The sequence below is a fragment of the Sciurus carolinensis genome, chromosome 17, assembly GCF_902686445.1.
Source record: "Sciurus carolinensis chromosome 17, mSciCar1.2, whole genome shotgun sequence".
NCBI lineage: Eukaryota > Metazoa > Chordata > Mammalia > Rodentia > Sciuridae > Sciurus > Sciurus carolinensis.
The window spans coordinates 17,773,582-17,799,465 of NC_062229.1; the positions used below are offsets into that span (position 1 = coordinate 17,773,582).

General features: G+C 41.1%; 2 protein-coding genes across 2 annotated transcripts; both read left to right on the forward strand.

Annotated features, from left to right (window-relative positions):
• The first annotated feature begins 12,690 nt into the window (after positions 1–12,690).
• LOC124968781 (olfactory receptor 7A17-like) lies at positions 12,691–13,620 on the forward strand. Its single transcript, XM_047531532.1, has one exon. The coding sequence runs from the start codon at positions 12,691–12,693 to the stop codon at positions 13,618–13,620; it is 930 nt and encodes a 309-aa protein (XP_047387488.1).
• Positions 13,621–22,558: 8,938 nt separating this feature from the next.
• Positions 22,559–23,488, forward strand: LOC124968593 (olfactory receptor 7A10-like). Its single transcript, XM_047531188.1, has one exon. It carries the CDS (start codon positions 22,559–22,561, stop codon positions 23,486–23,488), a length of 930 nt encoding a protein of 309 aa, XP_047387144.1.
• Positions 23,489–25,884: the final 2,396 nt, after the last annotated feature.

Below are 25,884 nucleotides of genomic sequence, written 5' to 3' on the forward strand. Positions count from 1 at the left end.
TAGTTGTGATGGTTCCAGATGACTGAGATGGAAGGGTAGGGAACTCTTGACAGACAGTGGCAGTAAGAGAAGTCAGTTTCTACAAGGAAGGGCAGAGTTCCTCAGAACCCGGCTCCAGCAGAGAGAGGAAGCAAGCTGAGAGGGGGAGACGTCAAGAGGCACAGGAGCTGGCTGCACAGACTGCTCTAAGTGAGGGGCTCTCTCACTGCAATGTCCCCACCTGGGCCACCAAGGCTGGTCCTGTGAGTGCTGTGCTGCCTCCTACCTGCTCCCACATCAGCACCCCAGCGGTGGTGAGCTCCTGCTCTTCCTTCCCAGGGTGATGAGGGTCAGCTCAGCTCTGATGAAGGGAGGAGGTGGCGTCAGGGAGGAGGGCTCTTCAAGGTCCAGATGAAGCCACTCATTCCTGCAGAGCTGAGCTGTGGGCCAGAGGATCATGGTGCATATTTACTATTTCCAGGTCCTTGGAGGTTGAAGTCTCATGAATGCTCATTAAATTGTTGCATTGTTACTCAATTGAGTTTCCATGAGTGAGAAAAACAAACTTGAAAGGTAATTGTGCATGCAGCCAGTTTTGCATCCATGGGACCATCTATTTTGCCAGATACACACTCCTTCCCTTGGGGCTCCTGGCTCATGGTGTTGCTTACTCCCTGGACTTGATCTCAAGGGATCATTGTCTTTCCCCATGAGAATTTTCTCAGTAAGTGATTCAGAGCTTGTTTGTCACAGACTAGAGCAGAAACTCTTTCCAAGACCACACAAACCTGTCCTAGCCCCCTCCCCCACTTTGTCACAACTTCTGTCCTCACTACTGAGGTCCCAGTGCAGACAAAGTTCCAGGTGTGTGGTTAGAGAGTATAATGAGAGGGGCTAGTGCAGGCAGGCACCTACATGAATCCCCACCTTGGTTTACAAGCTCACGACAAGTTCTTTGTGTGGTCCTCAATATTCCAAGCCAGAGGGTAAGGACCACCTTTAACAATTTACTAGGCACTGCATTTTTCAGGCGGTGTCAATCATATTTAAAATCAGAAAATCAGAACAGTTGGACACCAAGCATTCCCCTCATGTCCTTGTGTTAGCTTGAAGGAGCAGCCAATGGGTGAGGCCTTCAGAAGGTGCTACCTCTCATGGGGCTCCCAATGCCCAGGTGTTCAAGAATTGCATCACTTACCTGGTCCCAGTTCCATTCCTGGTTCATTTCCCATTCTCTTCCTCTCAGGAAGGGTGCCGCTCCTCACTCACATATGACAGGTCGGCATCAGTCTCTCCAAAGGCGTCTTATAGAAAACAGTCCTGTGAAATCCTTCTTTAGAGCCAAACAAAGAATGTCAGGATATTTCTGAGGACAAGATGCAGCGATTTCTGTTTCAGAACCATGTGGTTAATGTTTCTATGGTGTACATACGGGGAACCATTGTTCCTTGAGGACTGGCATGTGCTTTTTTTTTTTTAAAGTTTTTATTTTTTTTAAATTTTTTTCAGATGTTGATAAACTTTCTTTTATTCATTTATTTATATGTGGTGCTGAAAATCGAACCCAGTGTCTCACACGTGCTAGACAAGTGCTCTACTACTGAGCCACAACCTCAGACCAGTCTGTGCTTATTTTAACCATGTCCTTTAACTTGCTGTTAATACCCTCTCCCTCCCATCATCTGGCTGTGGTAGATCACAGCACGAAAATGTGACTCCACATTAACCCTTCCGCAAGGATACACGTTTCAATATTTTCATGTGTAAAATTGTCTTGGGGAAAAGAAGCAGGAGAAGAATCAGAAAAGAAGGCCAAAGTGTCTTAGGTAGACATGCCCACTGGGACTCTGACCTGTACTGTAAGTGACCCTGGGGTTTTGAATGTAATCACTGAACAGACTTTTCTTATTTGCAGATCATTCAGGAATGACATGCTCAGGATGGTGGAGGAGATACCAGCTTCTTCATCCCACCTAAAACCAGGTAGAGACAACTCTTTACACACCATAAAATCCCAGGGAACATCTTCAACAATACAGTGGAGGTGGAAGAAAAGACAAGAGAAGGATAATATTCACATAGAAAGGATTGCTGGTGATATCGACATACTTAAGATGCCAACAGATGCTGGGAAGAAAGAAAGGCAGAAGCTACTGGTATCAGCCACGGTAGGAATCATGGTGATTTTAAGGGCACGTAGGCTGGTTCCACAGCTTGGCTATGGTGAATTGAGCTGCTGTAAACATTGATGTGACTGTGTCACTGTAGTATGCTGATTTTGTGTCCTTTGGGTATAAACTGAGGAGTGGGATAGTTGGGTCCAACGGTGGTTCTACTTCAAGTTTTTGAGGAATCTCCATACTGCTTTCCAGAGTGTTTGCACCAATTTGCAGTTCTACCAGCAACATACGAGTGTACCTCTTCCCCCACATCACGGAGGAGTCTTTCACTTCTACAGAAAACACATGCTGCGCCATCACAACCAGGTGAATCCTAGAGTCCAGCAAGCACTAGAGGAGAGGACCACGGGCAAGGGAGGCTGAGAATACTCACCTACAGTCAGCTGAGAGCTGAACCAGCTTAGCCCAGATCTGGGGACAGTTGAGGACCTTTGCTCTCTGACTTAAGTCATTAACACATTTACTAGTGATGCTGAAAAGAAGTGAATGTTGAACTCAACAAGGCAGAGGCCATTGTTGACAATGAAATAGTGGTAATAGAAGCTCAATTATATGAGGACTTGGGAGACATAACATGCTTCCAGCAGAAGTAGAACTAAGTCCAAGAAACTCTGAAGTTATGGTGAATGCAGAAATAGAGTAATATGTGTGGAGGAATATGCAGAGATGTGAGATCATGTCTCTTTAATTTTTATAACAGGGTGTATTTGACTATGTTTCCATGTTGACAAGATAGTTCCAGACCAAGAGAATGCTTGGAAATACTACCTTGTGAGAGCAGTTCATGAGACATATATTTCATAGTACCTTCTCTCACTCTGGGTATTTGCATGAAAAAATTTAATTAATTATGAGGTGAAAGGGTTGTGTTAAAGAGCTCTACTGTGCAGTTGTTATTTCATGACTTGTGAGGTTGGAAACATATGGGCTTGGTAGCCATGGACTTTCTCTTTTGCAAATTCTCTGCAATCTTCTGCTTTTTCTACATTGGGGTTAGAGTGTTTTGATTCTTTTGTTTTAAAGAATGAACAAATTACCATTTATTTTACATTTACTATTATGAGTGCTTTAGATGAATAACTGGTGCTAATATTTTTTAAAAAATTATTTTTACAGACTGCATTTTGATTCATTGTACACAAACAGGGTGCAGCTTTTCATTTCTATGGTTGTACATGATGTAGATTCACATCATTCCTGTAATCATACATGTACATAGGGTAATGAAGTCTTCTCATTCCACTACCTTTCCTTCTCCCACCTCCTCCCCCTGATTTCTCTCCACAGAATCCAAAGTTTCTCCACTCTCCTCTTATCCCCCTTTATGTATCATCATCCACATATCAGAGAAAATATTCGACCATTGTTTTTTGGGATTGGCTTATTTCACTTAGCATGATATTCTCCAACTTCATCCATTTACATGCAAATGCCATGATTTTATTCTTCTTTATGACTTTATCCATTCATCTACTTTCTTTATCCATTCATCTACTGAAGGGCATCTAGGTTGGTTCCACAATCTAGCTATTGTGAATTGAGCTGGTATAAACATGAATATGGCTGTGTTACTGTAGTATACTGATTTTAAGTCCTTTGGGTATAAACCGAGGAGTGAGTTATAAAATCATCACTTAAAAATTAACACTTTTCACCCACTTTGATGCTGCCACTTAGTTCCTCTATGCATCTATGCGTAGAATTGATTGTGTAAGTAAATGTGTGAAGACTTCTAAATTTTTTATCATCAAGCAAAAAACACCTACTTAAAAAATGATATGAAATAACCTAATGTCACATTTCAAGAAACTAGAACAGACTAAAAATTGAAAGACATTATGTTGAATGAAATAAGTCAGGTCCAGAAAGAAAAAAAAATATGATTTCTCTTTTATGTGGAATCTAAATCAAAGTTGAATACACAGAACAAAGCAGGTTCATACGTGATATGACCTCTTTTGGAGACCCAATATTTTTCCTTCTTCAAAGCCTTTTACAAAAGTATGTCAGTTAATGTCACTCAAGACCTTTTATAAAACAATTGAAAACAAAATCTATGACATCCTTGAGAGCAATGACTGCAATTTTATTTCCAAGTGGCATGCAAAGATGATTCATGGTACATAAGACCTAAGACCATTCACGTTGCAGATTTTTTTCAATTTTGGGTGCTGGGGTTGGAACCCAGGGACTTGCACATGCTAGGCTAATGCTGAACTACTGAGCTGCACCCTAATTGAAACACAGGATGTAGGATTGCTATCCAGAGTGGCCTATGGACCTGGTCCTCTAACCCTAATACCACCAGGGATGATGTTAGGATGCTAAGCCTCTGGACATATAGCAGAAGTATGACCTCAGAATTTACATTTGCACTTGAATCCCTCACAATCCTTATGCATGGTGAAATTGGTCTCAGACATATTTTTCCAATGTTGACATTTGGGGGCAGAATGATTATTTGTGTTGGGACTTGTCATGTGCATTGTGAGGGTCAGTACCACTCTTCAGTAATTGCCAAATATTCCCAGGGGAAAAATATCTCTATTTGAGAACCATAGTTTGAGAACTGGAACCATTATTCCAGAATTCAAATCCAGGCCACATCCCTTACTTGACTGACAATGTTTTTCTGCTCCATTTGGGCAGTGGAGAATGGAGTTTTTAATAGCCCAGCTATCTCACACAATAGGATATGAAAAATCAAATTGTGCAATTACTAGAGGGTGCTAATCTCAGGTTATAGTACTTGAAAAGAATGAAATGCATGTCTTATTAATAAGATGAGCACTTTTTAACTTTTGCAAAAACCATAAAAGTTATTAGGCTTGGGAAACAGACCAGGAAGGCAAGAAGTGTATTGCCCAAACCTTTCAATCAGAGGACCACAATTCTCCCCCTTGATAAGACAGCATGACAATTTCCAGGTGTATCTTGTGCTTTGTACCCACTACACATATCTGTGTAAAGGTTAATTGGGGTCCAGATATAAGGGTTTACGAGAGGACTAACAGAGAGGCAGGCACATGGGATGGTGACCAGCAAGAAGTGGCTTCCATGGGAAAGTCAGTCCAGTTTTATTATCTATCCCAGGGTCATAGCAAGTTACATTAGTTTACATAGTGCAGTTAGCTTTGTCCATGTGCAGATCATATACCTTGCTTGCTTCTCAGAGTCCACTGGTACCAAATGTTATAATACGACAATGTCTCCAGGCCTGAAGGACAGAGGGGTTGCAGAGCATTTTTGAATGATTCAAACATAAGGCCTATTATTGTCCTGAGGAGTTTTCTTGACTTGAAGGACTTTCACTCCTCTTTATGTTGGCTGACCTGAAATCCCTACATATCTGCTCTCAAGATTCATGGGATCTAATCAAGATGAGCTCATTAGTGTCAGGCTTTGTGAGGAGGCTGGACCTCTGGGAGGCAGGTGAATTCATGAGGAGTAATGAAAACTAGTTTTACTGGACTATAAATGGGTCTCTTGTGAACAGAGTATCTGAAGGAAGAATTTCCCATCTTTCCAGGACAGTGTCCCTCAGGGGAACAAGAGGGAAATGAGTCTAATGAGAAGATTATAGGGAGCTGTAACTTTCTGCTCTGACATGGTCCTTCAGTGCACAGCCTTGTGCTGGATGGGACAGTGTCCTTTGAGTTCTCCAGTCTGCCTATGGACCTGACACTTGACTCCTTCCTGCTGTGTTTTCTGGGGACAGAGCTTCAGTCACCATCAAGCCCACCCAGGCAGGAACTTGCACATCCACAGAGCGACCGTCCTCCCAGAGCTGGTCTCCAGGTGAGTCTGAGAGCTCAGTGGATGCTGCAGGAGAACATCAGAGAGAACGGAACCCAGGACTCTTTAGCTGAGGTCAGTGGAGAGCCAGGCCAACCTAGCACAGAGCAGGGCTGCTGTGGCTGCTCGCTGTCCTGATTGAGGATTTACTCACAAGGCTGCATTGATTCATGACACTTGTCTGAGAAGTGGACATTGCACTGATTAACACAGGGTTCACTGCTGGCCATGAAATGGAGCTAACAGAGGTTGAAGAGAAGTTGGGAGGGAGGATGTCAGTGCTCCCAGAGAAAGAGCAGAGGTCCGAGGAGCTTTGCAATTAAGGGAAATCGAGGAATAGGGATTAACTGTTAGAGGGACAAGAAGTGAAATTAGGACTTTTTTGTGTTTATGTTTAAGATGAGATAAAGTTGACACACTTGATTATGTTTATGTATTGTGGACAAAGATACTGAAGAAGGATCTTGCAAACATTATCTTGCAGTAGAAGTTCAGGGGAACAGGAATTGAAATGTTTTTTAAGCATTATTTCTCCCTGGGAACCCTCATATTAAAGAACATGATTTCATAGTTGAACAGAAATAGTCCCAAGATCCTTACTTTGTGGTGATTTGAATACCTGTGAGGCTGAATGTACCTGTGATTTCATAGCCAGTTACTGCTGAATGGCCAGGTGTCTAAGCAAGTCTTTCCCTTGTGTGCAGAGGTGGAAGACTTGTCCACCTCCCCACTGCCTTTTGCAATGTATTCTTGCAAACAAAGTATTAGATATTTTTTTCCTTTCACATATTTCCCGTTTGACATTTAGTTCTTTCATGCATGTGTTAGAGAGATTTGTGGGGAATGTGTGAGAATTTGTGAACGTTGTGTGGTCCAATCTGTCAATCATATTACATTTTGTGCATTGCTTTTTTCCTGAAAGAATTGAGGTCTTAATATAATATTCTTTACTTGTGGGTCCTTATCTTAAATAAAAAAGATCATGAAGGTTCTTGTGCACTTTTAGTGCTAATATTTCCAACATCATTTCACATCTCTGTTACTGCTTATTGTGTTTTGAATGTTTCTGATTAGAAACCTTCCTTTGGCAAAAGCTTCAGCCTTCATTGGAAAGGTATTCATGCCTCTTCCTTATTTGATTTAAGCTTTTTCTGTCATTATTAAGTGTATTGAATACACATATCTTTATATGAGACAAACTGAAACTTTAGGTACTGTTACCTTCTTGGATTTCAGGACCCTATCATTTCCACATCTAAGGCAATTTAATCTTGAATTAGTAACCCAGGTTGATATCATTAAATAATTCCTATTTTCTATCTTTTATTTCAGATGTTTTATACTTTGCTTTGATTTTGTTTCAGGGCACACTGCATGCAGGTATTGAAATATGACCCTGAACTTCAGTAATAGACACAGAGTTCATGCCAGTAAGTTGGAGAACACTTAAACATTATCATCGAGAGTAGAAGGACAGTCCTAGGAGTTGGGAAGGGAAGGGAAGGAGACAGGGAGGTTGGACAAGGGTTACCAGTACCTGGTTACGTATGAGGATTAAGTCCTGATAATGTGAAAACAGTAGGATAATTATGGTTGACAACCATTCATTACACATGATTATGTCCATAACTTTTATCATAAAACATAAGATTACTTACTAGATGCCAACTGAGTTTTTTAAAGGAATATTAAACTATTATTAACCATTGTTCTCCAGTATTTACAATAAAGTAAATAATATACAGTTGGGTAACATTCTGATTCCTACAAAGTTATTTTCCTGGTTTGTATTGAAGAACAAGTAATGTGAATACTGAAAAGATTGAGCCTACATGTAAGGAATGAATTGGGGTAAAGAAAAACATTGAGGTCAATAATTTAGACTCTAGAAATTTCCTCACCCATTGATGTGAGCAGGTTGTAAATTTCCACCATCTCTAGCCATCTGATCAGTTTTTGGTTTTTTTTTTTTTTTTTTTTTTTTTTTTTTTTTTTTGTACAGGGAATTGAACTCAGGGGCACTCATCCACTGAGTGGCATCCCCAGTCATAATTTGTATTTTATGTAGAGACAGAGTCTCACTGAGTTGCTTAGTGCCTCGCTTTTGCTGAGGCTGAATTGGAACTGACAATTCTCCTGCCTCAGTCTCCCAAGTTGCTGGGATTACAGGCGTGTGCCACTGTGCCTGGCCTGATCAAGTTTTTATTGTTTATTTTTATAAAGAATTAGAAGAGAGGATTTTGAAGTTTCTTAACTAAAAGAATTGATAAATGCTTAAGGAGGGGGGAATGATCATTGCCCTGCTTTGAGACTTGCATATTGTGTACGTGTATTAAATTATCACACTACTCCAGTCACACATACAGTTGTTATGTGTCAATAAAAAAAGAACTGTGCTGAGAATACTTCAGTGGTAGAGAGATTGCCTAGCAAGTGCAAGGCCCTGGATTTGGTCCTCAGCACTGCAAAAGAAGACAAAATGCCAAAACAGAAACCAAACATAAAAAACTAATTAATATGAGGTATTAAATAGAATAAAGAAAATAAAATCCACACACTCAGTAAAGAAAAAAAAAACCCTGCTACTCTTACCTTATTTAATTAATGCTGTACTCCATTGTATTATTTGTTTGTTTAACAAATTTTCTTTCTATATTATGCATGCCTACATGCATATACACCTTTTATACAAATGTCTGAATGAGATCCAATGCACATCATAAATGCTCTGCGTATTTAGTGCAGTTTTCTTTCTAAATTATCCCATCTTATTTTATAACTCAACAATGCCTATCAGCTTTCTGCAAATCATTGAACATAAGGCAAGTCAGATATTTCAAAGGATGCATAGTATTTCAGTATGAGGCTGTTGCTACTCATGTTTGTGATGAATTTTCATATTCTTTCTCATTAGTGTACTATTATGTCAATGCTGCAAAAATACGTTGCTATTGTTAAGTTCGAAACAAATACTTCTCAACCAGGAGTGTTTCTTGTCCCCCTTGGGGGGGGCACTGAGCAAGGAGCAGAGCCGTTTTTGGCTGTCACACATGGGAGAGGTCATGAGAGGTCAGGGATGCTGCTCACCATCCCACAATGCACAGGACAGCCCCCACCTCAAAGAATAACTTGTCCAGAATGTCAGTATTGGAGAGGTGGAGAAACATTGAGTTAAAGATACTTGTACTTTTAATATTTATAGCTGTCTCCAGATTGTCCCCAATGCCTGGCATGAGGGCACATTGCTGTCACTGAATTAGTGTTCCCTTTTCTTCTGTTTAAAACCTCAGTCCCAATCAGTGTAACAGATCTTCTGTGGATAAAGGATGTGAAAATGTTTTTTCTTGTTTTCTTGAAATTTAATTGACTTTGAGCAAATATTCATCAACGTTTGTCTACTCACCAACATTTTGATTTCCCTATTATTGTTATTGGCCTATTTTTCTAACAGTGTCAACATTTTGAGTCCTTTTGACAAATTATTGTTTCTCCCTTGATTTTGGGGTGATGCTTTTGATCATAAAAATGTATATTTTATTTAGTGTCCTACATCTGTCTTACTCCTGAGTTTCTTGCCTTAATGCTTTTGCTCATAGAAGTTCCCCCCATCCCTTGTCTCAGTTCATTTTTGAGGTTCCCTTCAATTTTGTTGGACACACTTCTTTGGAATCAACCCTGGTGAGTGTGGTTTCATCCTCCTCACATTCAATTGTTTACTCAGCCTTTCATTTTCTTCAACTTGTTTTGCATAACTAAACATAACTTTGCAAACCTTTCTGAAAAGGGAAAGGTGGACCAACGGGTTCCTTGCTGTTCGTTTTAGATTTTGGATGACAAGAGGATAGATCGACGATGGCAGCACACACATGTTGTGACACAGAGCCCTCGGCCTAAATAGGAGGACATGTGAGGGTGGAGTTGTCAGGACACGTGCACGACCTTACAGGGAATGGCTTGGCCACGTGTTTACAGGTTGGACAAACATCAGAACCAGTGCTAGAGTGTACCTGGAGGGATTGTCAAAACAAAAACAAAAACAAACAAACAGAAACAACAACAGAAGAGACAGAGAGAGGGGGCGAGAGAGAGATTAAATTCCAAAACCCAAGAATAACCAAGAAAAGATTTCACATGAGCAGAGTGTGAAAGAGGCCCACATGGCTCACATTGGGCCATTTTAAAACAATTAGTCAAAGAGGGAAAACATGGAGGAAAACTGGGTTCTTCAGTTTCATGCAAACTACAATGAGCTTTGTGGTACTTTGCATATATCCTTTTATGAATTGTTTTTAAAGGTTAATTGGGGTCCAGCTGTAAATGTTAATGGGAGAGCAGTAAAGAGGCAAGCACAGAGCAAGAAGCGAACAGCAGAATTGGCTCCTGTGGGAAAGTCAGTTCAGGCTTATTATCTATCCCAGGGTCACATCAAATTTCATCAGGTTACACGGTGCAGTTAGCTTTGTGCATGTGCAGATCATGTAACTTGCTTGCCTCTCAGAGTCCACTAGTGCCAAATGTTATTGTAATAAGATAATGTCTCCAGGCTTAAGGACAGAGGAGTGCAGAGCCTTTCTAAGTCATTCAAACAGGGGGCCTTTATTGTCCCAGGAGTTTGTTTGACTCAAGGACATCGCTCCTCCGAACTTTGGCCTGAAACCCCTACAATTGTTAGCTTGTTCCCTTGATCATTTTTGTTGTGGGGTCATTTTTCTTTAAGGTATTTGAAACCATAAAGATATCATTACTTTTGACTTTGGATACATTTCTTTCTCTTTTCTTTCTTTTGCAGGACCTCCAGGGGGTGGGCCCTTTGCTGGAATGTCACCAGAATCAAAGAGCATTTTCTTCCATTCAGTCTCTCAGGGGCCTCTGAGATCATTGCCTTTCACCCAACCATCAACCATCAACGACCACTTCATTTCTCTGTTCTTCTCTCTGGTCTCTCTGCTCTCTCTCTCTCTCTATTCAAATGCAGAACTGTAAGCTAGCAAAATGTGACAGTATTTTCCCGATGTTTATTTGTCAACAGGAGGTTTATGGAATGGACATTCTGGCTGCCATGCCCACTTTAGGGAAAAGTCAATCTGATCTGGCCAGCTCGCATTGCACACACTAGGATCCTAGTGGTGTGGCCAGAAGGCCAGCGGCCATGGTGATGTGGTGTGTCCTCAGGGCAGCACACTGGGACTCAGATTCCAAGGGGATTCCTGTGATGTAGAGGGAGGCCTCAACCCTCAGTGGTGTGAGTAGCCTGTCCATTTCATTTCACAGTACGCCTTTCCACAAAATTAACATTTTACTTAGTGTGGACGATGGTCTCTTGGTGCCTGGCAGTTTCAGCACCATCAGAGAGACCACCTCATTCCTCGGCATCCTCTGACACCACACCTTGTCAATATACCTCGCCTCTTTTTTTTTTTTTGAGAGTTACATACAAATTCAGTGAAAATTTAAAATGTATTATCAAAGTTGTAAGATGCTAGATAAAGAAGCAATATTTTTTATCATCAGATAGCCGATTATAAAGCTATTTATATAAAGACATTTGGGTATGAAAACCTTAAGCATCGTACCTCTTTTGTATTGGCCTCTTCACAGTGACTCTTTCAGGTCCTTGAACACCTGAAACAGGCTTCTACCTCAAGGCCTTTGCACTGACTAAACTTCCACAGATAATCTCCTGCCTACTGCTCCTTCCTCTTGGGGCCTGTTGCAGTGTTACATTCTCTGCTGATCTTGTCTGGGCACCCATAAAAAATAGCTCTAGAGCTTGGGGGTGCAGCTCAGTGATAGAGCACCTGCTCAGCCAGCAGAAACCTCGGGGTTTCATCCCCAGCACTACACACACCCATATTTAAATAGCACCTCCTTTGCTCTCTCCTTCATATCTGCTTTAGTTTCCTTCACCATCGGACATACTGTATGATTCTTTTCTAACAGCTTTATTGAGGCATAACTGATATTCAAAGGACCACTTGTGATTAATGTCTACCATCTGGAGAGTTTGCACGTGTGCAAATGTATGCACAAAAAGCAATGTATCTATGGTTTACGTATCTGCATATCATTCTCTGCCCATTAGTGGGAGGTAGGGGAGTTCAGCCAGTGCCTGGAACATGGTCAGCTCTCAATATAAACTTCCTCAATGGTAAGAAATAAGAATGGACGGAGCTGGAGAACATCACGCTAAGCAAAATAAGCCAGACCCAGAAAACCAAAGGCCGAACGTTTTCTCTGATATGCAGATGCTAATTCACAATGGGGGAGTGTAGGGAAAATAGAGTAGAGGGAATGAAGGGAGGGGAAGGGGTATGGGGGTAGGAATGACAGTAGAGTGAAACAGACATTGTTACCCCATGTAGATAAGTGACTGCATGACCGATGTGATCCTACAACATGTACAGTGAAAAAAATGAGAAATTACACTCCATTTATGTATGATTTATCAAAATGTATAAATGCATTCTACTGCCATGTACGACTAATTAGAACAAATTAAAAAAATTTAAAAGAACCTGCAGAATAAATGATCTTCTGCAGAAAAAGATAGAGTGGGATAGGAGTTCCTCATCAATATTGGCTCCAGCAACGTCCTAGGGGACAGATCCATAAGCAGAGTGTAGAAATCCAGTCCTGACAGGAAATATAAATCGGAACATTTCAACCATAGCAGTTGTGTTCATTTGTGTGAGGAGAACTCATGTTACTTATTTTTATTGGTAGTCACATCCACCACATGGAACCAGGAAACAATACAAGGGTTTCAGAATTTCTTCTGCTGCGATTTTCAGAGGACCCAGAACTGCAGCCCTTCATCTTTGAGCTTTTCCTGTCTATGTACCTGGTCACTGTGCTGGGGAACCTGCTCATCATCCTGGCTACCATCTCAGACTCCCACCTGCACACGCCCATGTACTTCTTCCTCTCCAACCTGTCCTTTGTGGACATCTGCTTCACCTCCACCACCATCCCAAAGATGCTTGTGAACATCCAGACACAGAGCAAGGCCATTACCTACATAGGCTGCATCACCCAGATGTGCTTTTTCTTGATTTTTGGAGAGTTGGACAACTTCCTCCTGGCTGTGATGGCCTATGACAGGTTTGTGGCCATCTGTCACCCCCTGCACTACACTGCCATCATGACTCCCCAGCTCTGTGGTTTGCTGGTTCTGGTGTGCTGGATCCTGAGTGTCCTGCATGCCCTGCTACAAAGCTTAATGGTGTTGCGACTGTCCTTCTGCACAAACTTCAAAATCCCCCACTTTTTCTGTGAGCTCAACCAGGTGGTCCAACTTGCCTGTTCTCACACCTTCCTTAATGACGTGGTGATGTATTTTACTGTCCTGCTATTGGCTTCTATTGCCCTCGCTGGTGTTCTTTTCTCCTACTCCAAGATAGTGTCCTCCATCTGTGCAATCTCATCAGCTCAGGGCAGGTACAAAGCCTTCTCCACCTGTGCTTCTCACCTCTCCATAGTCTCCTTATTTTATTGCACAGGCCTAGGTGTGTACCTCAGTTCTGCTGTGACCCCAAACTCACATTTTACTGCAACAGCCTCAGTGATGTACACTGTGGTCACCCCCATGCTGAACCCCTTCATCTACAGTCTGAGGAATAAGGACATAAAAAATTCCCTGAAAAGTCTCTTTGGAGGGAATCTATAGAAGGGCCTCTTGCCCTGGGCTTCAGTGGTACCTGCCTTTGATTGCAGGAGCAAAGCCTCAGAACCAGAAGTTGTGATTCTTTGATTCAACTGTGATTGTGAAACAGCTTCCTTCTACTTATTTGCTGCAGTTTCCACAACTATGATTTCAAACTCTTTATAGAATTATAACCAACTCCCTTGATTAAGCTCCTGCACCCTCCAAAATCCAACAATGTTTTGCTTGGTTGCTCTGATTTTCTAAAATCATTCCAAAAGTCAGACCAGAAATATTTAAAAATTCTCATTTCTCTCATGGGTTGGCAAAAAAATCTTCTAATCAATGTCTTACTACATGACATATTGTATTGATTAATGTTTCTTTTCCTTTATTGAAAACATAGTCAAGTCTCTACGGAAAACCTGCTCTTTACAACTGAGGTAATTCTTGCAACTTTTAGTAGAATGTCATCTGAGGTCACAGTTTTGCATGATCGTTTGTCTATCGGTACTTGAGAAAGGAGGAACGGTGGAATAAAATTGATCGATTTATGCTATGTGCCTATATGAATAAACGACCATGAATTTCACCTTTATGTATATTTATTAGACAACAATTAAAAACTATAAATAATAGGAGGAAAGGGAAATGGGAGAGAGAGGAGGGGAGGGATAAAGGAAAGTACCAGGGAATGACGTGAGCAAATTCTATCCCATGCATGTGTGACTATCAGAATGAACCCTGACATTATGTACAACTGTTGTGCACTAATAAAAATACTGTAAGAAAGGAAAAAAATTCTTCTTGGTAATTTCTACTTAATATTTCTACTTTAAAACAGATCACTGGGGTTTGGAAAAATTGTTTTTAAGTCACCATATTCAAAAGTTCTATGGAGTAGGATCTGAACTTTTTTCAGAGACCATTATTCTGCCTACTGAAATGCCTTCTGCAGAATTTTACCAGTTGTCATTCAATCCCTTGTATAAAATTATTGGCGAGGCATGGTGGTGCACACCTCTAATTCCAGTTATCTGAATCTCAGATTGAAGTCAGCGGATGGCAATTTTCAACCCAGAAAGGGAAAGTTAGCAAGACTTTGGCTCAAAAAAATTTATAAAAGGTCAGGTCATGTGTCCTAGTGTTAGGTCAATTTGAATGCACTCCATAGACCACAAGAGAATAATAATAATAGGAAAGACCAAACAGAAATTTCTAGAGTGATAGAATACACTTACACAAAATCCAACTTCGGGAGGAGAGGACTTAAATCTATCTACACCTGACTCTAACAGAGCATCACATCCTTGCTACTCAAAGCATGTTCCACAGACCAGGACTACCTGGATAATGTTAGGATGCAGAGTTCCTGGGACTAGAGTCTACCTATGGTCTCAGAATTTGCATTTGGGTTTTCATCCCTGATGATTCTTCTGCATAATGAAGTTGGTCTAGAATTGGTTTGGGTCACCTCCTCACTGCTGACATTTGGGGGCAGGGATCTGTTCTGTGCAAAGTAGTTGATTGGCACTCCTTACAGACATTGGCAAAGAAAAGTATCTCTATTTGAGAACCATAGGCTCGGAGCTTGAGAAATAGACATATCAAGTCAGAATTCAAATGAAGTTCCCATTTCTACTTTTTCAAAAACCATATGTGTCTTGATACAGGGTCTTCTTGAGTTCCTGAGGCTGGCCTAGAAATCATAATCTTCCTGCCTCAGGCTGTCAAGTGGTTGGGATTACAGGTGTGTGCCTCCATGTCTGGCCAGTCTCTGCTTGATGTCTAACATTTGTGAGCCTGTATCTGCAGTGGCAATGGAGTTCATAATCGTACTAACACATAAAATAGACTTCATAGAGTAGACTTCACTAAGAGTGAGAGTGCCCAGCTCCTTTCAGGTGTTAAACTTAGGCTATGGTGCATAAAAAAGCCTTATCACCTCATCTTAGTAAATATTTCAAAATGAGAGATAATTGGGAGCACCTCACTAGTGTAAAAACTATAAATTTCTTGATATTGTTGGGATCATGAAGGTAAGAAGTGTAATGCCCAAGGCTTTACACCAGGGGGACACAATTCTCCCCATTGTTAAAGATGGCATGACTATTTTCTGGGGATATCAGGTGTTTTATCTCCAACACATATTAGTGCTCTCAAGATCCATGAGCTCAAATATAGATGAGCTCATCTGGATCAGACTTAGAAAACACTTTCAGTCAAAGGAAGGATGAAGTTTAGGAGGCTGGACTTCTGGAAGGCAGTTGAATTCATGGAGGAACAATGAAGACTAGGTTTACTGGACTATACATGGGTCTTTTGGGAACAGGGGATCAGCAGGAAGAATTTCTTTCCTTTCCAGGCCAGTGTACCTCAGGGGAACAAGAGGGAAATGTGCCTAATGAGAAGATATAGGGAGCTAAACTCTGTTCTGATGTGGTCCCTCAGTGCACAACCTTGTGCTGGATGGGACATGGTGGTGTCCTTTGAGGTCTTCAGTCTGCCTATGGACCTGACACTTGACTCCTTCCTGCTGTGTTTTCTGGAGACAGAGCTTCAGTCACCATCAAGCCCTCCCAGGCAGGACCTTGCACTTCCACAGAGAGACCTTCCTCTCAGTGCTAGAATCCAGGTGAGTCTGAGAGCTCAGTGGACACTGCAGGAGAGCATCAGAGAGAATGGAACCCAGGACTCTTTAGCTGAGGTCAGTGGAGAGTTATGCAGACCTAGCCCAGTGCAGGGCTGTTGTGGATGTTTGCTGTCCTGATTGATGATTTATTCAAAGGGCTGCATTGATTCATAATACTCAGGTGAGAAGTGAGCATTGCACTGATTAACTCAGGGTTCACTGGTGAGCATGAAATGGAGCTAACAGAGGCTGAAGAGAAGATGGGAGGGAGGCGTCCAGTGCTCTCAGAGAAAGAACAGAAGTCCAAGGAGGTTTGCAATTAAGGGAGTAGAGGGATAGGGATTAACTGTGGAGGGACAAGAAGTTAGAGCATTTTTAAATTGTATGTGTGCTCAAGAGGAGAAATAATTGATTATGTTTGTTTATTATTTACAACAATCCTAAGTAAGAATCTTGCAAATGCTCTTACGATAATAGTTCATGGGACACACATTTTTAAAGTATTGTTTGCTCTATAATAATGCTGAAAAATACGATTTCACAGGTGAGTAGAGTTATGACTGGATCCTTATTGTGGAATGCTTTGCATACCTGCGAGACTGAATATGCCTACAGCTTTTTCAGGTATTTCCTGGTGTGTTGCAAAGGAATGTGCTGGGTTTTCCATGGCTTACTTGAGAGGAGTCCCTGCTGCACTGTATTCCAATATAGTCTTCTTAAAACGTTTTTGGTATTTTTTTCTTCCATAGACTGTCTGCTTTCACATATATAGAGGTGCTTTGTTTGGGAATGTGTGAACATTTGTGAATTTTGTAAATTCCAGTCTATGAATTGATTGTACCTGTGCATTGCTTTTTCTGAAACTATTAGTGAATAATTTAGTATTGTTTGAGTTCTTGTTTTAAATTAAAAGGGATAGTGAGCATTCTCCTGCATTTCTAGTGCTACATCACCTTAGAGACCCATTTCCAACTGCTTTTCAGAACTCTGCTATTGCTTACTCTTGTGTTTTTGGTCTTTTTCTACTCAGATGCATTGCTCAGAAAGGTTTCACCTTTAGGAATCATTGAAAGACATTCATACTTATTTCCCTTTCAATCCAAGTTCATTTTTATCTTTGTTTAGCATATTTTAACATACACAATTTTCTATGGGAGACATCAAAACTTTACCTATTTTCACCATCCTGCTGTTTAGAGGACTTCCTTCATTTTGTCTTATTTGCAGGTGTTTGGCAATTGAGTCTCAAATTCATAACCCATGTTGATATCATTAACTAATTGCTATTTCACATCATTCCGTTGGATGTTTTAGACTTTTCATTCCATTTCATTTGAATCAATGCATGGTGAATGAATAAATTGAAAAGTGACATGGAACGCTGTCAACATGTACGGGGGCAATTTTAATAGGAATGGGGGGCATTTAGAATTAATTTCCTATTAGAATAGGAAAATATTTAAGACTCAGTACAGTAGAATGTAAGCTGGTGGTCAGCAGAGGCTGGAAAGGGAGGGGAGGAGCCAGGGAGACTGGATAACCACTACAACCCACAGTCACAGGGGAAGGGGCCCGTGTCCCACCACACAGTGGGAAGTTTTCAGTGAAGCCATTGTTTATACAGTGTTATCTCCAAAAGTTTATAATCCTATGAAGCTAACATAATATTACTTCTAAAACACTATACTAGTTTTTTTTTTTTTTTTATCTTTCAAGGCTCATTTAATTCACTATCAAGAGTGTAATACAAAAGGCCCAAATTCAACAAAGGAACACATTCCCCCATTACCACCAAGGACCATGCTGTTTTAACATGTGACTTTGAATGAGATGGGGTTTCATAAAGTTCACTACTGAAAAAAATAATGCGGTGAGTCTCATCACAGCCAATATCCTTACACAATCTAGTTGTGAAATGAGGGTTTACATTGCTTCAAAGAGTTTAAACCTAAGTTCCACACAACACCTTCATGTTTGTACAGTCCTCAGTTAAGATCAATTACAGTATCTGCAACCATTCAAAGAACAAACCATTGATGAAAACCATATTGATTTAAGGCTCCGTTATGTGATGTAGATCCCTAAGCTAATGGTTAAATACATGCACGACTTGTACTGACATCTATTATTTGACTTTCTCATGACTATTAAATGTTGGTTCTCAGCAAAAAACAAAATAAAACAAAACAAAACTCATTAAAAGCAAAATCACCTCATTTGAACCAGAGGTTCAACAGCAATCATGAAGTCTACAGTCTTATTGGCAAAACGAATACAGAGTGTCTCTCAGTCTTTAGGCTCAAGGTTAAGAGTGATGCATATTCTGTTTTGTCATTTTACCTGATTTTTACAAGTTCAATTCATGATTCAAAATCTCTAGGTTTTCAACTCTCCAACTGTCTGAAGACACAGTGTGCCATAGACTTAACACTTCTGTTTCTCACTCTATTTTCTGCAAATAGAAATATTTCTCAAGTGTCGGCCTGTTTGAGAAGGGGAATTGTCAGAGATGACCTCTTCTTCGGAATAGTCAGATGACATCAGGCCTCAGAAGCAAGGAGAAGAGGAAGAGAAAAAATTTGAAGCACAAGGTTTGCCAGGTAAGTTTTACATAAATCATTATAAGCTGCAGAGTATGAGGATGTGACTTATTGTCTCTTACCCTTCCTTCCTTCCTTCCTTCCTTCCTTCCTTCCTTCCTTCCTTCCTTCCTTCCTTCCTTCCTTCCTTCCTTCCTTCCTTCCTTCTTTCCTTCCTTCCTTCACTCACAATGTCTGAATCTGGGTGTGGAAATGAGCACTTGGGTGTCCCACCCCAGTTTTCTCCTAGTGGGACTGTCAGGAAGCCTTGACTAGGGAGTATGATTTGATTAACTATCAGGCCTAAACTTCCAGGCACTCAGTCCATTTTGGGCTAGTTCCAGTTAGTCTGACCCAGTTTTCCCACTTTCCTTTTTAGGAAAAACAAGTCACTCCCTGGGTCTCCCATTGTTGATCTTGGTGGGCAACCCTGGGCTGCTGACTTGCTTGGGGCACTGACTTTGAGAAGGACACTCTTGCCTCTCTTGTTCCCCTGTTGCTTCACTCAGTCCAGCCTTTTTGGGAAGAGGTTCTTCATTGGTCATCTTGAATCCTCTCTAGGCTGTGGCTGCAGAGGAGCTGCCAGTCACAAGGACCAAGGCCTTGCTGCTGTCCTCCCACCGCAGCCCCAGAGCCTGCCTTCATACTAGTTTTTGATTACATGATTCCCATAAAGAATAAGAAAAGTTAGAAATTTCTAACACAAAGAATTGATGAATGTTTAAGGAGAGACAAGTGCTAATGACCCTGATTGGAGCATGTTATATTGCACACACGTGTTCAATGATCACACTAGGCCCTGCTAGTGTGCACAGCTATTATGTCTCAGTTAGAAAAATTCAGAGTGAGGCTGAGGTTCGGTCATAGAGCACTTGCTTATCATGCAAAAGGTCCCAGGTTCACTTGTGGCCTTGCAAGAAGAACCCAAAACACAGCAAAGCAACACAAAATGAAAAAAACAAATCAAAAAGCACAAAACAAAGTGCAGCAGATACCTTTCTCAAAAGACTGAAATAAATTTTAATCAGTGTGACATATTGCAAAAAATGGAAACAAAATGCATAAACTGATTGCTTTAGATGAAAATGATGATTACACAGTAAACTTACTAACCCTGCCACTCTGTTTTCCTGTAAGTTCTTAGTTTATTTTTGAACTTTTCTTTCTATTCTGCATGCTGACAAGCTCATATGCTCTTCACATAAATGCAGGAATAGGCTCCTGTGCACATTGCACATGCCCTGTGTTTAGTGCTGTGGTCTGTTCTAGCTTGTCCCTTCTTTCCTTCTCTCTCAAAGATGACTGCTGAGTTCCTTTCAATCAACTAACAGAATGCACTTTAGATATTTCAAAGGATGCAGGGTATTTCACAGTGAGGCTGTGCCACCCATACTTTTGGTGGTCTTTCTTACTTTTGTAAACATTGCTTTACTAGTATATCAAGGCTGCCAAAATATTCTGGTATTGTTAGTTTCAAAGTGATTCTCAATCATGAGTGATATCTGTGTCTCCCAGGGGACATTGAGTAGTGTGCAGAGACTTTTCACATCAAGAGAGCTCAGGGATGCTGCTTAATGTACTACAAGGCACAGGACAGCCCAATCCCAAAGTGTAAGCTGACTGGAATGTTGTAGGTGAGAAGATCGAGAAGTTGGGTGAAAGAACATCTTCAGCTTTCCCATTCATCCCTGTCCCAAGCCTGTCACCAAGACATGGCACCAAGTCCCTTGTCTTCCACCACCTCAGAGAGTTCCTCTTTTCTGTTTGAGAATTCTAATCCCATCAATTCCAGGGCTCCTTAGGGTGTTTTCTAAAGCAGAAGAATATGATGATATCTTGCTGTTTTCTTAACAGCTTGGAGCTAATCTTTGTTCTTATCACCACTGTTTTGATCTCCCTGTTATTGATATCCTCCTATTTTTTAAAATTATCAGCATTTCAAGTGATGTCACAATTAGTGTTCCTCTACTGACTATTGGGGTGATTTTTTGACTATTGAACAATTTCAAATTGTATTTAGTGATCTGTGCTTATCTTCTTATTCTGAGTTTCTTGTCTTACAACATAGTAGTTCACTGTAGATTTCATATATAATGTCTAGATATTCATCTCAAATGTGTTTTGCATTTTTCCACTGAGGTCTTTAAACTGTTTGATTATTAGTAAATGTGTGAGCTAGGAGATCAATTTCATCTCCTCCCAGAGAGATGGTACTTTTATAAGGATGTATTCTACCATCTAATTTTTCCTATCAGTTGGATATCTTACTGTGTATTATGTGAAATGTCCACCTACACTCGTAGTCTTCATTCCTGATTCATTCCTAAGAGATAACTGAGCATTTATCACCTGCCACAATGTCATAGGAACATTACCTGTATATGTGTGTACACAAAGACTTTGTGAACTTAATCATTTTTGGATGTTGACATATATATTTTTATTATTGTCCTGTTGATATTTTAACATGCTGTATACCATTTTTTGGTTCTTTCATGTTGTTTTGGTGTTCCTTTTTGTTTGGAAATACCACAAAAATAGCATCTCCAGGTCTCCGGGTGTTGGTCAGTGTAGAGTGTCCACAATCAGCCCTGAGTTCCACACTCAGCATGTGCGCAAACACACACATTAAATACAACCTCTTATCTACTGTCTCCACTCAACCTGATTTTGTTTTTCTCATATCTGATTCATCATCAGCCATGTGATATGATTATTCTTTTTAAAACAGGTTTATTGAGTGGTAATGAATGTTCAAAGGACCACATGTATTTGATGTGCATAATTCAGTGAGTTCCCACATATGTCAATACATGTGATATACCCTTAGCACAAAAACGTAATGGGCCTGTGATTTGACCCATGCACATGTTCCTTGTCCACCATTGGGACGTAGGAGCTTTTGTGGTCAAGCCCTCGGCAGTGCCTGCAATTTGGCCAGCACGCTGCATGTGTTCCTCAGTGGTAAGAAAGAATTTCTCATTAAAAGTGTGCAATGGCTTCAGGTACAACCAGCAAAATGAGAAGTTACCCTCCACTTATATATGATGTGTCAAAATACATTCTACTGTCATGTATAAGTAATTAGAGAAAATAAAACATATTTAAGAAAGTGTACAATGTGTGAACTGCAGAATACAGTCTGCAGTTAGACAGAAATTCCTACTCAGTAATGGCATTAGTGATGCCCTAGGATGACCAGAACCAGAAAAAACAAAACAGAACAAAACAGAGGTCAGTTTCTTTCTTTTCTTATTTTTTTGTTTTTGTTTGGCAAGCCTTCCTAATGTTATTTTTACTCTTGGAATAGAGTGTAATGACTTTCATTTAAAAAAAGCACAAGAACCATATTTTATAATATAATTACTCAGTGTAATTCGATATGAAGCAAAATGCTGCACTCTTCTCAAGAGTCCACATACGGAAACTGGTTTATGATGGAAAGTATAAATTGTGTCATTTCTGTTGTGTTGGTACTGGGAATTGAATCCAGGGTTGCATTTCCTCTTATCCACACTGCAGGCGTTTTTATTTAGATACAGAGTCCCAGGAAGTGACTTACGGCCTTGCTAAATGACTGAGGCTGGCCTTGAATTTAAATGCACTACCTCAGCATCCACAGTCAATGGGGTACAGTAACGTGCCATCAGGTCCAACTGAATTTTCCCATTTCAACTAAAGCAGTGGTGACCATATATGTAAAGAGGAGTCATGATATTTTTCTTTTTATTTTGGTAGTCACATCCACCACATGGAACCAGGAAACAGCACAAGAGTTTCAGAGTTTCTTCTGCAGGGATTCTCGGAGGACCCAGAACTGCAGCCCCTCATCTTTGGGCTTTTCCTCTCCATGTACCTGGTCACTGTGCTGGGGAACCTGCTCATCATCCTGGCCACCATCTCAGACTCCCACCTGCACACGCCCATGTACTTCTTCCTCTCCAACCTGTCCTTTGTGGACATCTGCTTCACCTCCACCACCATCCCAAGTATGTTGGTGAACATCCAGACACAGAGGAAGACCATTACCTACACAAGCTGCATCACGCAGATGTGCTTTTTCTTCATTTTTGTAGAGTTGGACAATTTCCTCCTGGCTGTGATGGCCTATGACAGGTTTCTAGCCATCTGCCACCCCCTGCATTACATGGTCATCATGAATCCCTGGATCTGTGGTTTGCTGGTTCTGGTGTGCTGGATCCTGAGTGCCCTGCATGCCCTGCTACAAAGCTTAATGATGTTGCAACTGTCCTTCTGCAGAAACTTGGAAATCCCACACTTTTTCTGTGAACGTAACCAGGTGGTCCAACTTGCCTGTTCTGACACCTTCCTTAATGACATGGTGATGTATTTTGCATCTGTGTTGCTGGGAGGTGGCCCCCTTGCCGGCATCCTTTACTCCTACTGCAAGATAGTGTCCTCCATCCGTGCAATCTCATCAGCTCAGGGCAGGTACAAAGCCTTCTCCACCTGTGCTTCTCACCTGTCCATTGTCTCCTTATTTTATGGCACAGGACTTGGTGTGTACATTAGTTCTTCTGCAACCCACAACTCACACTCCAGTGCCACAGCCTCGGTGATGTACACTGTGGTCACCCCCATGCTGAACCCCTTCATCTACAGTCTGAGGAATAAGGATGTAAAGAGGGCCCTGAGAAGGCTCTTTGGTGGGCAACTGTAGCAGGTTCAGAAGCCCATGCCCCTGACTGCAGGCAGCAAGCCTCAGAGCCAGAGTTGGGATTCTAATGAGATTGGGCATGTGAAGCTTCCTCCTCCTATTGATTTCCTGCAATTTCACTCCTCTGAATTCAACCTCTCTCTACCATTAACAACCCACTTAATTCAGTCTCCTGCTTTCTATGATGCTCAGTAGTTTTTTACTTTGAGTTTCTAAATTCTTTATAACGTTGAACCAAAAAACCTTTGATAATTCCCATTCATGTCATGGGACAGAAAGGATGTCTCAGGAATCATTTCTTCCCTCTTGAAATACATCATATCAATGAATGTTTCTTTGGTTTTACTGAAAAAATATTCCTGAGTTTGGCTATGTGTATGCAGAAGCACGGTACTGGGCCCCTGAGGTGGATTTTGTAGTTTGTAGTAGAGGGAAATGTGTCACTGAAGTGCTTCTCCTTTGCTTTATCAATTCTGTGTATGTCTATACTTTAACTGCTCCTCTTGATAATTTGGACTTTAGTGTAATGGTGTTGATTGTTGTAGGTTACTGGGGTCACAAATTAAAAATTTAGGCCAAGATATTCAAAAGTTCTGTGGATTAGGATTGAGCTAATTGAGATATCCTTGAGAGATCATTATTCTGCCTACTACATGTTCTTTTTAGCAGTGATACTAGTAGTGTTTCGAGAGCCCTTGTATGCAATTATTGACTGGACACAGTGGAGCACACCTTTAAACCAATAGCTTGAAGGCTGAAGCTGGAGGATGGTCATTGTGAAGCCAACCTTGCAAGTTAGGGAGACCGAAGCAAACAAACAAATAAATAAATAGGGCATTTAGCTCAGGGGTGGGCCACATCTGGGGTCAATCTGCAGTATGATGAAATGATAATAACAATAACACAGCAACAATAATACACAGAAATCATTACAATCTTTAGAGTGAGTGACCACACTTCCTTTCAAAAAATACACAAAAATAATAATATAAAGAGAATTTTGGCAGGAGAAGACCTAAAACTACCTACACCAGACTTTCACAGAACTTCACAGCCTTGCTCCTCAGAGAGAGGTCCACAGATCAGGACCTCCAGTAACAGGACCACCTTTGTCAAGGAAGAATGCAGAGGTCCTGCAACCACAGTAGACCTATGGTCTCAGCATTTGCATCACAACTTGCATCCTTGATGATTCTTCTGCATATTGAAGTTTGTGTAGAACTGTTTCTGATGAACTCTTCACTGCTGACATTTGGAGGCAGGGAAATTATTTGTGTTGGGAAATGTTGTGAGTGATGTAGATGTTTAGTACCAGCATTGAGACTTCATTCTATATTTCCAGTGGAAAATATCTCAAGCTGAAAATATCAGGCTCAGATCTTAGGAACTGGAAATATTATACCAGAATTCAAATGAGAGTCTTTTCTCTTAAGTTAATAGCATTGGTCAGCCCAGTTTCTGTAGAGGATGGAGTTCATAATAGTATCAATACATAAGACAGACTTCATAGAAGAGACTTCCATAAAAATGAAGATGCCCATTACCTATCAGATATTAAGCTCAGGTTATGATGCATAAAAAGAACAAATCACATCTCTTCCTAGTAAACATTTGGAAGTGAGGGACTGAGTGGGACCTCTTAATACGTGTTAAAACTGTAATTTAATGACAGTTTGAGAAAGAACCTCAAAGGCAAGTGGTGTAATGCTCAAGGCTTTAGACCAAGGGAACACAGTGATCACCCTTGTTAAAGAGGACATGGCACTTTTCAGGGGTATCGGTGCTTTTCTCCCAGCACAGGTCCAGGCTTTGAAGACACATAAGCTCCAGTCAAGATGAGCTCATCAGTGTCAGACTTAGAAAACACTTTCAGTCAAAGTGGGGATGAAGTGCCAGGAGGCTGGACCTCTGGAAGGCAGGAGGATCCATGGAGAGATAATAAAACATAGGTGTACTGGACTATAAACGTGTCTCCTAGGAAAAGAGAAATAGCAGGCAGAATTTCGTGTCTTTCCAGGCCAGCGTCCCTCCAGGGGACAAGGGGGAAATGAGCCTAATGAGCAGATATAGGGAGCTGTGACTCTCTGCTCTGATGTGGTCCCTCAGTACACAGCCTTGTGCTGGACGGGATGTGCTGGTGTCCTTTGAGGTCTTCAGTCTGCCTAGGAGCCCAGCACTTGACTCCTTCCTGCTGTGTTTTCTGGGGACAGAGCTTCAGTCACCATCAAGCCCACCCAGGCAGGACATTGCACTTCCAGAGAGACCATCCTCTCAGAGCTGGTCTCCAGGAGAGTCTGACAGCTCAGTGGATGCTGCAGGAAAGCTTCAGAGAATGGAAACCAGGACTCTTTAGCTGAGGTCAGTGAGAGCCAGGCCAACCTAGCACAGAGCAGGGCTGC